This window comes from Pteronotus mesoamericanus, unplaced genomic scaffold (assembly GCF_021234165.1).
Source record: "Pteronotus mesoamericanus isolate MK-2021 breed Mesoamerican mustached bat unplaced genomic scaffold, CSHL_Meso_final contig_105, whole genome shotgun sequence".
Classification (NCBI taxonomy): Eukaryota; Metazoa; Chordata; class Mammalia; order Chiroptera; family Mormoopidae; genus Pteronotus; species Pteronotus mesoamericanus.
Window position 1 is genome coordinate 16,625,857 of NW_026555006.1, and position 15,254 is coordinate 16,641,110.

At 40.4% G+C, this 15,254-nt stretch overlaps 1 protein-coding gene across 2 annotated transcripts in view; it reads right to left on the reverse strand.

Annotated features, from left to right (window-relative positions):
• Positions 1–7,121: 7,121 nt before the first annotated feature.
• GNG12 (G protein subunit gamma 12) overlaps positions 7,122–15,254 on the reverse strand; it is a 119,465-nt gene continuing 111,332 nt past the window's right edge. For both annotated transcript variants that reach the window (XM_054574506.1, XM_054574513.1), the window contains exons 3-4: positions 12,895–13,014; positions 7,122–11,178 (exon numbers count right to left, since the gene is read on the reverse strand). In XM_054574506.1, the coding sequence (XP_054430481.1) occupies positions 11,053–11,178; positions 12,895–12,987 (219 nt within the window). In that variant the 5' untranslated portion in view covers positions 12,988–13,014 and the 3' untranslated portion in view covers positions 7,122–11,052. The remainder of the gene's footprint in view (positions 11,179–12,894; positions 13,015–15,254) is intronic.

Genomic DNA, 15,254 nt, shown 5'->3' on the forward strand with positions numbered 1-15,254 from the left:
CCGCAATTCAGTCAAGAGACGATACGGGCCAGAACTTGTAGGTGAGGAGGAAAATCAGGGATGGATTTGAGAAGTATTTAGGAAATAGAATAGGCAAAACTAAGTGATCAGATGTAAGGACTGAAGGAGAATTTGTGAATGCCTCTCAGTTTTCCAACATGCAATTTAGTGATGATAATGCTACCAATGAAATTTATGGAGATGAGATGGCTTTAATCTTAGATACATTATCTTTCAGGTCCTTGGGCCAACATCTTGTTAAAATGTTCAGTAGGATAGGTAGGCCTGACACTTGGGCAAATATAGGCTAGATATTTTCATTTGATTTTGTTTTGTTCTGGACACATAGCCACTATGAAAATGGATGAGATTTTTAAGAATGGGCAAAGTGAAAAGAGCAGCAGTGGGCCAAGGATAAAAAGTTGAGACTGAAGGTGGGGTTTTAGGAAGCAGACATAGGAAAAAGAGACAAAAGAGAGGAGAAACGAGGCTGATGTCACAAAAGACAGGAGTACAGAATCGTGAGTTTACAGAAGAGAATGATTTACACGTTAGAGGGGACCTGGAGGCAGAGACTGAAAGATTTCATTAAATTTGGAAATTAGGTGTTCACTGGCCATTTCACTGGGAAAAATCAGTTTCATTACACAGGTGGGAGGAAAAGCAGCCAACTGAGAAGATGGGAGGTGGCAAAGAGAAGACAGGTAAGGTGGGTCACTCTTTGAACCATTTTGATAAGGAAGGAGAGGAGAGGATTAGGGACTTAGGAAACAGCTGGAAGACGTGGCCTAGAATTGTAGGTTGTTTCTCAACCTGTGTGTCTGATGGAAGGTACTTAGATAAGTGTGATGGAGATATTTGGATGTGTGAAGTTTGGAAGTTTTAAGAATTCAGGCCAAATGGCCCCGGCATTGTTTTGATGGAGAAGGCAGGGGTTTTTTGCATGATGGTAAGGAGATAAATACGGGGTTTGAGGAGGGTGATAACGGTTGGAATGGAAGAGTTGTGCAAGGAGTAATAAAAGGATTATGAAATACAGTTGGGACTCAATAAAGACTAGAAATACTGCCAGCTTGTCTTTACTAATTTATTCTCCTTGTTCAGTTTAGTTGTCTTTAGGAAAACAAAGGTTATCATGCTTTAAAATTTCTACCAACTCCCTCCCCTTTCTTATGTAACCAATACAAACTATTACACTTTGACTGGACCTAAACTTCCTTTCTAGCCTCATCAACATTCTCCTTCCCATACTCCTGCCGCAAAGATCTGTGATACACCAGAAATCTTTAGAACTTAGCATTTGGGTCCACTGTTTTTGCTTCTGAGAATATCCTTTCCCTAGTCTTACTAACAAACTCCTACTCGTCTTTCAAGGCCCAACTGATTTATTGCCTCCTCTGTGAAATCTTTTCTGACTCATTAAGGCAGAGCAGCTACTTATAATAACATTTACCACATTGTAAAGGGATTTATCTGTTTACCTTACTGCCCATTCCCCCTCCACCTACCCATCCCCCCCCCCAAATCCTGGGAGATCCTTGTCTTTTGTGGGTTCATCGTAGGACATACTTAGCATAGTGCTAGTAACAGCTACTATACTCTTACTAGAAGCCCAACAAATGAATAAATTCCTTTTTGTTCTACTTCTAGAAAGCAAATGTTCTGATAGTCAAATTTAATGTTTGAGTGGACTGTTTTTATTTTTTGTAGTTATGCCTTATGAGATCTTCTTGTAAGACGTTGATAATCTGTTGAAGAACTTTGCTCACTTAATTCTGTTAATTGCCTAAATACAAAATATCTACTTTTCACTTTTCCTAAAAGATTCTTTCCAGTCCTGCTGATGAGTCAGTAGCTGAAGTATCAGGAAGTGAATCTTTAAATATCTTTTAAATACCTATAATTATACACAGCAAACCCACATACCCTTCTCTGACCCCATACTCTAGACTTTGGTTCTCCTCCTGATTTTCAATTGAAGAAGGAAAATGTAGAATGACTTTGGTTGGAGATGGCAAAAAGCAACCAGAAGTGAGTTGCTTTCCTTTCTCAAAATTGTGTAAAATTTAAAGCTGGAAGAAATGTTAACAATTACTTAGTCTAAATCCTTTTTTAAAAAGTAGATTCTTTTTTTCTGGAAATAGGATCAGAAGTCATAAAGGTCCTAAGGTTGCACAGCAAATTAAGGGCAGTCAGACTCAGACCAGGGCAATTATTTCCTGAGTTCACGACATGTGTTTTTTAACTCTTACTTTATACTGACTAGTCATGAAAATGCAGTTGTTTTGCCTTTTTTTTTTTTTTTTTTTTTTTTTGGTAAAGTGTATCAAACACACTTCTGGATTGCTCCAAGCTTCTGGTTCCTTATGTGAAAGTAGGGATAACAATAGTATAGCATCTTCATGCGTTTGTTGTGAGAATTAAATGAATTAATAGATACAAAATGCTGAGACAATACCTGACCATAGTAAGTGTCTGGAATTTATTGTTTATTCTTAGTTAAGGCCTAGGCCAGTATACTTTTTTCTTTTTTTAATCCTCACCCAAGGGTATTTTTTCATAGCTTTTCAGGAGCTGGAGGGAAGACAGAGAAACATTGATGAGAGAAACATTGATTGGTTGCCTCCTGTATGGGCCTCAACTGGGGATCGAACCCCCAATCTAGGCATGTGCCCTGACTGGAATTGAACCCGCAACCTTTTGGTGTACAGGACAATACTCCAACCAACTGAGCCACACTAGCCATGGCTAGGCCATTACACTCTTGATTACTGAAGAACTTACTTGCTCACCTTACCTTAATTGATTTATTTTAAATTTGAGTTTTGTTTTTTTCACCCTATCAAACCATGCTACAAATACGAAGACAGTCCATTTGCTGTAGAGTCTGAGTGACCTAGGTGTATTAAATTAGCATCTGTACTTTTAAATTATAGGATCCTGCATAAACATTCTTAGCTTCTCTAAGCCTCAGTTCCTCATCTAGAAGATAGAGTAATATGGTATCTACTTCTTGTGAGGCTTCAAATGGGAGAACAGATGCAAAGTGCCAGCCTAGTGTCAATGTTGCTTTCCCCAGTGCCTCACACAAGTGCCTGTAAATAGCAATAGATGTTATATGGCCCATATTGAAAATGTACCTCCCTATGTCTGATCTAAAAGGGTCTATTTAGAATCAATCCATCTAATGCTTTGGCCAATGAAAAAATACATTGGTCTCTTGAAGGTTAAAAGTAGCAATGATCTGTTGCACGTGGACGATGCTTGGAGTGCAGTTCTCCAAAGGGATATTTGTTTCCAGACACACTGTAAGGTTCCTTTATGATTTTTAACATATCCAAGTACAAGCTGTACTATTATATGTTTATATTTTTGAAAATATAAATTGGCATACTTTTTATTTACATCTATTTTAGAAGAAAACTTATATCACAACTTGTGCTAGTTCTAGTTTTCCTACTACAGTTGACCTTGGAACAACACAGGGATTTGGGGCGCTGACACCCCAGCAGTCAAAAAACTGTGTGTAACTTTTGACTCCTCAAATACTTAGTTGTACCTTGGTATATATGTGGGACTGGTTCCAGGACCTCCTATGGATACCAAAATCTGTGGATGCTCAAGTTCTCTATAGAAAATGGAGTAGATCAATGCATAAAGTCAGCTCTCTGCATCTGTGGACTCCCAAACACAAATTGAAAAAAGTACAGGTACTTATTGAAAAAAATTTGTGTATAAGTGGAGCTGTGTCGTTCAAACCCGTGTTGTTCAGAATCAATGGTAATATAAACATATACAATAATAAATTAAAAAATTGTATACTATCTATTAGGTTGGCCAAAAAGTTCATTTAGTTTTTTCCATCTGATGGCTGTAGTAGGGCTTAGTTGTCTTTAACTTCATTGGAAACAATTTTGTTAGATTGTATTGTGACAGCTGTCATATGAGTGTGCATTTAAAAAAGAATAAAAATTGGTGAATTTTTTGCAGCCATTTTAATATTGAAGATGGAAGAACATACACAATATTTTAGGCATATTATGCTTTATTATTTTAAGAATGGTAAAAACAAAACTGAAACACACACACAAAAAAATGTGTGCAGTGTATTGAGAAGGTGCTGTGACTGATCAAATGTGTCAAAAGTTGTTTGCAAAGTTTTTTGGTACTATTGACATGTTGGCCAAATCATTCTTTGCTGTGGGGTTGTCTTTGCATTGGAACATGTTTAGCAGCACTCCTGGCCTCTACCCACCATAAGCTAAAGTGGGAGGTAGCCAACACTCTCAAAATATTAAAATCAATAGTTATTAGTAAAAGTAAAAAAGATGTCTTTCATTTTACAGAAAAAACTAAATGAACTTTTTGGCCAACCCAATAAATCTCTCATGCCAACTTTTAAGGTTATCTTTACCTTAATCTTAGGGTACATTAACGATCAGGTCTGTCAGTGCCTGTCACAGAACAGGTACTGCTGACCACGTCTACTTAGTGAATGACTGCCTTAGACCTGCCTTAGCATACCAATTGTGGATCTGGTGTCCTTGTCACATCACATGACTAATATCCTATGTCAGGACAGATTTAAGGTCTTTTAGTGGGGTGAGGTCTCATTTCTGTCATTAAGCAAAGTAGTGTGTGTGTGTGTGTGTGTGTGTGTGTGTGTCTGTGTAGGGATGGGGGTGAGGGATTGGATCTAGAGGCCAGAAGTAGCAACTTGCACATAGACGTCTCAGCTGCAAATTTCTCAGACTCCCAAACTCAAGATCTTACCCTTATGTAACAACCATTTAAATTCCTTGCTTTAATAATTGAATAGATTATCTAGGAGTATAGCATTGTTCCATATGTCAAATTGAATTTCAGTGATAACCTAAAATTTCATTAACTTCCATTCCTTTGTGCAAAGCATTGCTCTCTCCATAGTTCTGTTTTGTAGAAGGCCAATGGTCTTCTACAGACTTACGAGGACTGCCTGGAAAAAATCCAGCCATTGTTAATATAACAAGAACAGTTTGTGTGACATTGATGTAAACTGGCAGCCAAGGAGAGAGGACTGGAATGTGCATGCGTGAACAATGATGACTTCACTGTACTAGTCAGTGGGGGCAGTGGATGCTGTTGAGGGAATGAGTGTACTGTGTGGCTATTGCATTCAAAATGAGCAAGAAGAGCAATGAATCTGCATTGAATTTTGCATTAAGCTTGAACATTCCTCTGCAGAAACTGGATGATTCAGAAGGCTGCAGCTGTGGGCAGCTGATGATTGGCAGCTTCCTAATGACAATGCACCTGTTCATGCATTATATCTCATGCAGAGCTTTTTGGAAAAACATCAAATCACTCAGGTGCTTCAGCTCCCCTACAGCCCAGATCTGGCACCCTGTCACTTCTGGCTCCTCCCAAAACTAATATTACCTTTGAAAGGGAAGAGATTTCAGACCATCAATGAGATTCAGGAAAATCTGACAAGGCACCCAAGGTGCCTACTTTGAAGGATACTGAGACATCATTGTTCTATGTACAATGTTTCTTGTATCTTCTTCGATAAATCTATTTTTCATAGTACATGGCTGGATACCTTCCGGACAGGCTTGTATATATTAAGTCATTACCGTTTTAGGATGGACTTATTTGGACTGCATTTTCCTTCAGGGCAGAGAAAATGCTAGTTTCTTAAAAAATATTGATAGTTGAGGTGAGGGTTCCGGAGACCAACTGTACAGTTAAACAACCTTTATTAGATGTGAATGACTCAGATAAGAAGATAGTAATTGGAGCAACAAAAGGGCTCATCTGAAGACAAAGGTTATTTGCTGGTGAGTGATAACAAGTGTAGAGGAGCACGTAGAACAAGCTAAGGGCAATAGTTACACCAGGTTGTTCAAAGATAGCTAGAGCTGACGGTGGAACCAGGTTCTATAGTCAGAGCTGTAAGCCAAGTCTGTAAACCTGGCCATAGGGAAAGGAGGAGGGAGAAATACTCAAGACTACTTAACCCCAAGTAAGACAGCTTATAATGAGTATCGGTATGTATACATGTAGTTGATTCTCTTGCCAGTGAGAAGCTGACCACTGCTCATTCTCTCACCTTCAAGTTTGAGTTCCATGTTCGTAACATTAAGGAAGTGCAACATTACATCTGCCAAAATTCCTTGGTTTACCCTTTTCAGCCTCATTAACCTCTTTTCTCTCACCGTGTTTTAAACTCAATACTACCCAAACCCTCTACCATCTTCAATACAACTGTCTGTCATTGAAAGTCATAAAAACTTCTGGTAGTTTTGTCTGTACCAGATAAAGTGCTTGCCTGTTGTTGCCTATATTTCATGACCAAAGTGTCTAAATTCTTCAGTCCCTTCTTAGAAAGGACTGAATGACTATCATTTGCTCCTACCCTTTGTAGTGTGTGATTATGGGTGCTCAAAAGCATAGGCCACCTCTGTAGCTGATCAGTCTGTAACTGGCTGTTTTCCCATTTTTGGATGCTGTCTTTCCGTCATCCCTGTGGGATTCCCAGCCCTGGGGGAAAGGGCCAGGGAGGAGGCAGGTACCTTTGGCAAACACTTGGTGAATGTGAGTCATTGCAAGTCTAATGGCCTTTCCATTTGTTATCTGTTTCCATGGTCACTGCTGGGTCTCAGGATGGGAAACAGCCCTTCACACATTGGGAATCCTTACATCACTCCTTAACAACCTCCGCTGACTTCCTGTTTCTTGTGGGTAAACAGTAGTATGGAAGGCACTCGGCACACTACCTCTGAGCCCCCTTTTCTCCTCTTCCTGTCATTTCCTCCTCAGACTTCATGCCAATGCTTAAAGGGTTTCTTCTCTGAAGACCCAGCTCAAACATCACATCACCTCCCTGGGAAGCCTTCTCAGGCCTGTCTGAGAAAGAGCTCTCTTTCCTCTGGGCTCTCACAGCACCGTGTATTCACCCGAATTATGGCACCTCTCACATGGTGACATAATTACCAGTTTACACAGGCATTATTCCTACCCTCCTCACTCTAGACTGTAAGCTTCTCATGGGCTGGTGTGTCTTATTCATCTGGGTGTCATCAGAGCCTGAGTCCAAAACCAGGCTCTCAGCAGGTGCTCAGAAAATGTTGACTGAATGAAGAAAAAGGGGAAGAGACCTGGTCTTCTTTGAACTTGTTGAACCAAACACGGGCAGGATGGCACAATGAGGCACTGACCCAGTGAAGACCAGAGCAATGGTGCTTTAATGAAACTCCTTTCAAATCTGTGAACATGTTAGCTGTGAAATAAATGCTTTTATTCTTTCCATAGGACAGATTTCCAAACAATGATCACAGTTTTTAGGTTAATAAATGCTGGACAGATGAGTAGCCAAAGAATGTTTTAAAATAACAAAATTCCATCAACTATATATCAAATTTACTGAGACATCAAGAGAATATACATTTTTAGATACATGGCTAAAAACAAGACATTATTACAGTAATCAAGTCCATAAAACTAGAAAAAAAGCTGTATGACAAAAAGGCCTTTCATAAGCTATTAAATGAGTGTACACGATAGACAAACTAATTTTATATTTGAAGCAGCTTATAGCACCAACAGGTTGGCAGACGAGTAGAGGGGTAAGCCGTTGGACCGAGAACTCTGGGGGCAGGAAGGGGTCTCAGACACCATCCCCTTCAAGCCCCTTGTTTTACAAATGGCAAAATGGAGGCCCAGAGAGATGAAGCGCCTTGTCCAAAGTCACATGACACAGAGACACAAGATTGGCTAGAAAACAATCTAGGCCACCTACTTCAGGTAAGCACTCCATTTTAATATACATATAATTCTATTCGATTCAATGCACTTTTTCCTAGTAAAAGATATATCATAAAAAAAATCAATACAATTCATAACATATTCTGTATCATAGTAATTTCATTAAGAAAGAACTGACATGTAGTATAATTCACTTCTTGGACCTATTTAGATCTTAAATCAAAATTTGTGTAATCATTCATATGACACTATTATATTAGTAAATCAGTTGAGGAGAAGGTATCTAAAGAGAAAGTTTGGCACATCCTCCATTACCTAAGCTATGCCTCAAAAGTACTGAATCATTGGTATAATTTTTTTCTGATGGTTTAATATAAGTAAAGTACAACAATAGTCCAAACAAAGAGAAAGCAAATCAGATCTTTCCTTTGAAAGTATGGCACTTTTTAATTTAGTAAGAAAATGTAAAAACCTGATTCTTTTTAGGAAAAAAGTAGTTACAACTTTTAACTTGTGAATCACTTGGTATATAAGTGTTTTCTCTCTAGGAAAAAAAAAGGTGTTTCTGTAAAATTCTTTGGAGTCATGAAATTTTGTCTAGGATACCTTGTCATGATTCTGGCCTCAACTGGACAGATTTATGATGAACTAATATAGATATAAGAATGAAAAAAAAAAAAGATCACTGTTAACAGAAGCAGCATCAAAGACAAAGCATAGTGAATGTATTTAAATGGCTTCATAGATATGAAGCCAAGAAGGTGTGTGTATATATGTGATTAAGTGTGTCTTTATAGTGGTAGTTGGAAAAAATAACACACTCTGGGCATTTGTTCATCATTATCATAAACCAGCTACTGCAGAACAGTTAAACTGTGGCTTCATAAGTAGAATAAAGCCTGATAAATAAAAGTGACTTCTGCATATCATATATATGTATACATATATTATATTTTCTCACATAGATGTCTAAGTTATAAGTAAATCAACATTTAGCTACAATTTACCGCCCCCCTCCCCGCCGCCTCCATAATCCCCTTGGGTCCAGCATCACAAGATTTGATTTCGTTTTTTTTTTGAACAGGCCCTATACCTGTTGAGGAAGTTACATGACATTTATACTCCCGGCCTTTGATATCTAGCCAGCAAAAATAAAATGAAATCTCCTGGGACCTCAAGTCCATTCCTTATCACTATAAGCATCTTAACAAATATATAACAAAATGTATTTGTTTTCTCTTAGGTAAAAGAACATGTTTTAGTACTGAATAATCTATGCCTGCTACCGAAAATGTGCACATAACTGTATAATAAACATAATTTCATGAAAATATTTTAATAAGATGTATTATAAATATATAAGAAACATTAAAAATCAGAATGAAAATAAGATTAGTGTTCTGAAACTACCAGAAAAATATACTTATTAAAAAAAAAGTCTCCTTAAGTGAAGCATTAAATGTGAAGTTGTCTTTTTAGTGTACGTGTCAAATTTCACCTTTCGAAAGGTAAAACCTCTCTCTCCCCTGAACAGGTGCCTATAATTTACTTGGGAACTGGGCATGTCCTAGATGACAAGAGGTTTAAGGCAGTGGCATGATTCACATGGTGTTGGAAAGCGAGGGCAGTTCGCAATGCTGAAGAGATAGGTGACGTGGGGAAAGAATGACTATATTTGAGCAGTTTAAAACAGTCCGGCATTTGTTCATCCACAATTAATCTAATACTCAACGCCCAGACCTTAGATTTTAAAAGGGGCTTGCAGTGTAGGACAAGATTATACAGAACTAGAGAAAATCCATTGTAAATAATGTTTTTAATCCTTCATTTGTAGTTATTTTTAAGGAACTGAAGATGAATGAAAATATCAAAGGCTAAGTGTATGGTTTGGGCCCTTAGTGAGCATTAAGAAAAAAAGAACCTCTCTTCCCTTTTAATAAACTTAACAGACTCTCTGGTCATAGGAAAGTCCTTCTTTTGGGATCCCCACTGGAAATTTCGAGGATGTGAGGGCTACACTCGTGCCCAGAGGAAAATCAAGGAACCCAATGCCCAGCTGCTGGAGCCCCTGGGCTTAAGTCATGTGCCACCGAGTCCCTCCTCTCCTGGACAGTTCGTGGACAAGGCAGGGATGACACTGACACTGCGAAAAGAGCTTGTGTCTTGACACCTTCATGTTTTTTCTATGTTTCATTCTCAGCATGTTCCACCCCCCTGGGCTGGGGCAGTGAACAGGACCTCTGCAGACAGATGTTCTAGGAGGTGAGGAAAGGTAAAGAAAGGGAAGGCAGAGAGAAAAAGAGGAGCTAGATCACAAAGTCTGGTCAAGAGCAGCAGCTGGTTTGCATACCATCCTGCTCCTCTCTCTGCCCGGCTCCAGTGCACTTGGTCTCATTCCCATCATTAAGGTGGAAATTTCCGAGGTGTCTACCTTAAACCAGAGAACGTGAGCCCTGTGGGGGGTGGGGACAGTGGCCCTGTGTTCTCCCCAAGAGCTATGTCCCCTTTTTCTAGACTCATGATTGCTGAAGCCCGAAAGGCCTCTTGAGAATGAATACCTCACATTATAAAAGAACTTTCAGTTCTTTTAAACTTTTAACTGCACAGTTTGTTGTAGCCGAAAAGGGTCAGCAAGAGATGACTTCATTACTTGATTACAGTGAATACAACCTTTAGGATGCTCTTTTCTTTTGTACAATAACTATGTGAAAAGAATTTCTTATGCTACCTATACATAGCTTACAATAACTTCTGAAGCCGAGGAACTGATGGTATGGAGAGAGAGAAATTTTAATAAGCAAGTAAGTTTTGATATGTGTATATACAAAGATACACACACACACACACACACACACACACACTCCACCTGTGTACACAGTACAGGTTGGCACAACCCTATTAAGAACAATTATGACATAAAGGTGTAAGGACTTAAGTTATTCTTGGCGTTTTATCTAAACAGGGGCTTAGGTAATTTAGGCCTTGACATAACTGGATCGTTCATATATTTGAAGTATGTAATTGTGTTTTTTAAAAGGCCTAAACAGACTTTCATTAAGCAGTAACCTAATACGACACCATAGTTACCAAATGGAAAACAAGATTGTTATTTTGTGTTAGATCAGTAAAAGCGTATTTCAGAGAAAGGACGACTTGGAAAATAAAGACTTCAGAGTCTATTATTCCACTTTAAGAGCATTTTAGTTATTAGCAGTGGTTACCAAATAAGCTGAAGGTAATTCTCTTCAAGGAGCTGCTCATCATTTGATTTGTTGAGAAGAAGTGAGGGACCGTTTCACTCTTCTTCTATAAGATGATGCAAGTTTTTTTATCCTTGAAAGGGTTTTCTGAGGTTGGTATCCCTACCAGCAAAGGGTCATTCCTGGCGTGCTCCTCACAGTAGGACATGAGGTCCGCTGAGGCCTTTGAAACCTGACATGCAGACAAAGCACAGCAAACAAACAAGAAAGAAAATACTTTATTTACAAACTTTAAAAAAGTGTGTTTGCATGCTCACCTATTGGATGGAAGACTGTCAGAGAACAGGATAAGCAGGGTCTCACAGTGTCAGTCCCAAATTACTTCTCAAAAAGGGAAAGGTGCTTTTACATGGCAAAATCTGGCACCTAAAGGCCTTCCTAATCATGAGATTAAACTGACATCATATCTCCTAGTGTGAACACTGAGGACATACCGCCAAAGAGCTAGTGTTCCGGCCAAAACATTTAACCAGAATCTAATTGCCAGCATACAGTTTGATCTCAAGTGAGGGCCCCTCTGCAGAGAGAGTGGCCTGAATTCCTCATGAATGAACTGTGTGTCAGAGAGAATTCTTAGCTGATTCTGAATGTTCTGCTCCTACTCTGGTTATGTAGGAGGATGTTCTTGTACTTTGGAGAGATAGATGGTGAAGTATTTAGGGGTGAAAAGTCACGATGTCTGCCAATAACATTTAAGTGTTTCAAAGTAAAAAAAAAATATGTATTTTGTGAGTATGTGTGTGCAGAGACAGAGAGAGAGAGAAAGCAAATGTGGCAAAATGCTAACAACTGATGAATCTTGGTAGAGTATATGAGTGTTTGGTATTACAACTGTTCCATAGATTTGAAATTTCTCAAAATAAAAGGTTGTGAGGAGGTAAGGAAAAGTATATGCGAATCAAGGGAAGGTTGTGTCTTAGTTTGTATCAAAAAAAAAAAAATCAGTAAGGATGCAGAACAGAGTTAACTGATTTATGGATGTGGAGCCAAAATTCTGAAGCAATATAGAGCCAAATTCCACTAGAGTTTCAAGATTAACTGATTGGGCTTGGGGAAATAAAAAGAGAGACAAAGCTGGCATGGGAAGATGCAGTGTCTTCCTCTGGCATGAGTTAAAAATGGAAAAGGCCATGCCTGTTCAGAAGTCTGGGTGGGAGATCCCGTGGAATGCTCAGATCAGTGTCCTCACCTGAACACTGTCCAACACAGCACGGCAGGCCTCCTGTTTGGAAGACAGGTGACTATCTCCAGGCCCAAAGAAATTGATCAGGTGATTGCTTCAGTTTTTAGGAAACAGTGCTACTTGCAGCATTTCCAGGACATTCACTGCCTAGTCCTTTCTTGCAATTTTGAAGGAAAAAGACTCCAATGTCAGGTTATCTAACAAACGCTCTCCGGTTCCTTCGAGATCTTAACACCCTGAGTGCAGAACATGGTCACTAAAGTCCTCACTCATTTAACAAGCTGCATTCTCCTAAAAAGGAGATCCTGACTGTTGACTTGTTACATGCACTGATAAATCCAGAACACTTAATACATTCCAGAGGGATGACGAAGAATCCCCGTCCCAACGTAAAACTCAAGTGATCACAGGCTTTGACCATGTTCGTTCAGGGAAGGCAGGTCCTCAGGAAATCCTGCCATGGGTTTTAGGTTTTCTGTCCAAATAGAGAGGCTAACTCAGACACTTTGGCTCCCCAGTGCTTTTGAAAGGAGGCCTGTGCTAGGTAGAAATGAAAGATAAGATCCTAAGCCTCTCAGCTTGCTCTAGGAAAATCCTGGCACCAAGCTGCATTAAATAGCATTACCTTCTATGAAATGTGGCCTAGCCTTTGGAGAGTGAGGGAACTGATCAGAAAACCTGTATAATCCAATCAAACCATCTTACCTTTATTCTTTCAATGGAAGCTTCTAGTCTTAACTGCTGCACAGTCCTCCTTGCCTGGGTGATGTTGTTGGTGCTTGCTGTTTTGCTTGACATCTTCAGTTACTGTTTTTTACCTGAAATCTGAAAAGAGTTTTTAAAAAGGTGAATAACGGTCATCTTTAAGTTGTTTAAACATTTACAATGCTTTGCATTACCTTAGGGGGAAAGGATGCATTTTCCCAGTCAACAACTTCTGTGAGGTAGTTACTAAAATAACCCTAAAATAGTGAGTGGCGGTATAGGTGTCTAAGCCTGCTACGCATGCGAGCACCTTCATAAATCTCTGGTCTGCAGAAACCCAGTCCTAGTTAGAAGTTTAATCCATGCACCCCACGTACAGCATAGAGTAGCCTTTTGTGGGATTTTCTAAAGGGAAACGAATACACATAAACATTTGCAGTAGTTAGGGGGCCCCCTGCAAAGGGGAGCACGTGCAACCAGAGGCCATGTTTCCACATGCAGTTAACGCTACCGCTGTGTACTTTAACAGAAGGTTTGGTTTTATTTCCTTTTGGCTCTCTTACCCAACCATTATAAGGATGTAAGCTCTGGCAACAGAAAATGGCAAAAGATAGTGCCTCTGCAGGACTCTCCGCAAAGGGTGCATTTTTAGGTGCTATCATGAAAAAGTGGGACCTTCTCAGCTGGGAGATTCTCAATGACACAGATCCACAGCAAATGTCAAAATGGGACACAATGAAAAGCCTTAAAGCCTGACATATTGAATGAAACTTATGAAACTTAATCACTTCCTCCTTTGACTTCTCTGGCCTCATCTTGGCAGCCAGGGCTCTTGCTAATCCTGTCCCCACCACATGTTCATGGGTTGACCCTTGCCTGAGCCCTTAGATTCTAGGCTCTCCTCTTCCTCTCTTTCCCCAGCCACCTAGTGAAAATCAAAGGAAACCTCCTGGATCTTAAGCTTTGACCCATCTGGTTGTCCAATGGCACAGTCTGAGAGGAAGGCAGGCTGCGGAAGAGTGCTGTCTGGAGCTCCTGCCATATACAACTAAGTTCTCTCTTGGCTTGGTAGCAATTGGAGGAAAACGCAGAGCTGGCAGGCCCGGTAGCATTGTGGCAGTTCTATGACTCATAGGAGCAGGTGGACAGTAGGTGTGCTTCCTTGGCACTATGCAAGAGCTCAACAAAGTCTTAGGGCACCGTGGCGCCAGTAGCAAACCCAGGCTGTCTCAACTTTGTGGAGGGGCTGCGGCTGCACAAAGCATATCTGCCATAAAGGCTTAGATCAGACAAGGCTGCACAGACACTGGCAACCCACTGGCTCCACAGTGTCCACCCGAGTTCCATGCTTAGAATGCTCCCAGTGGCTGAGTTCAAGGACTTGGGTAGGGCTTGTACCCTCTAAGGTCGGAGGCAGCTTTGGGTCAAATGCACAAATATAACTGTGTGCAGAACTTTGAAAATCCAGCCTAATCAGCAAGCTTCACATTCCTGAGTCTGCACCCTGCCTCTGCCACATACTAGCTAGATGAAACTGGTCACTGAAACACGTTACTAAATCTCCATGAGCCCGAGTTGGGTTTTTTTTTTTCTTTTTCCTCTTTTTCCCCGAGTTTTCTCATTTGTAATATAAGAATACTATTTTGTTGGAGGATTTAACTTGCTGGTGCACATGCAGTGTTTAGCACAGGATCAAGGCGCTCTATAAACAGGAGCTGCTATTATACTTATCCTCGGGGGTCTCCCCTTGTACAGTGAATTGAAACGCTCTGTGTACCTGTCTGCCTCCCTGGTCAACAAGCCTCAAGGGCTTTGACGCACTGGGTCTGGTAGGCTATGGGCATCAGCTGTTTTTTTTTTTTTTTTTTTAAGCATCTCTAGGCAATTCTGCCGCACTCTAGTGTCAGCACAGAATGAAATGACTCATGACATCCAACATAAAATTCCCCTAAATTAAAGAAGCTCTAGCAGTGCAGGAAACTGGGGGTGGGGGTGGGGGTGGGAATGCTGGGGCGCGGCAGGGTGGCCTAGGCCTAGGGTGACCTCATTTCAATACATTCTTTGACCAGCTGCCTCTTCCTCAGATTCTTCAGTCATCCTGCTCCACCCCAGAGGCCTAGGATCTCCTCCCGGTGATTTTGCTCATACCCAGTGGTGTGGCTCAGCTGTTTCAGTGCTCCCAGGCCAAAGCTTATTAACAGAGCCTTTGAAAGGGAACCCAAGCAGTAGGCAACCTCACTGTGAAAAGTATGAAGTGCCCTGATTCACGTACGCCAGTTCCATATTTTGCTCCCCGTAGCATATTAAACTGGCCCTGCCAGCTGGCCCTGGTTCTGAGGACTGGCCCCCCAGCCTCTAGG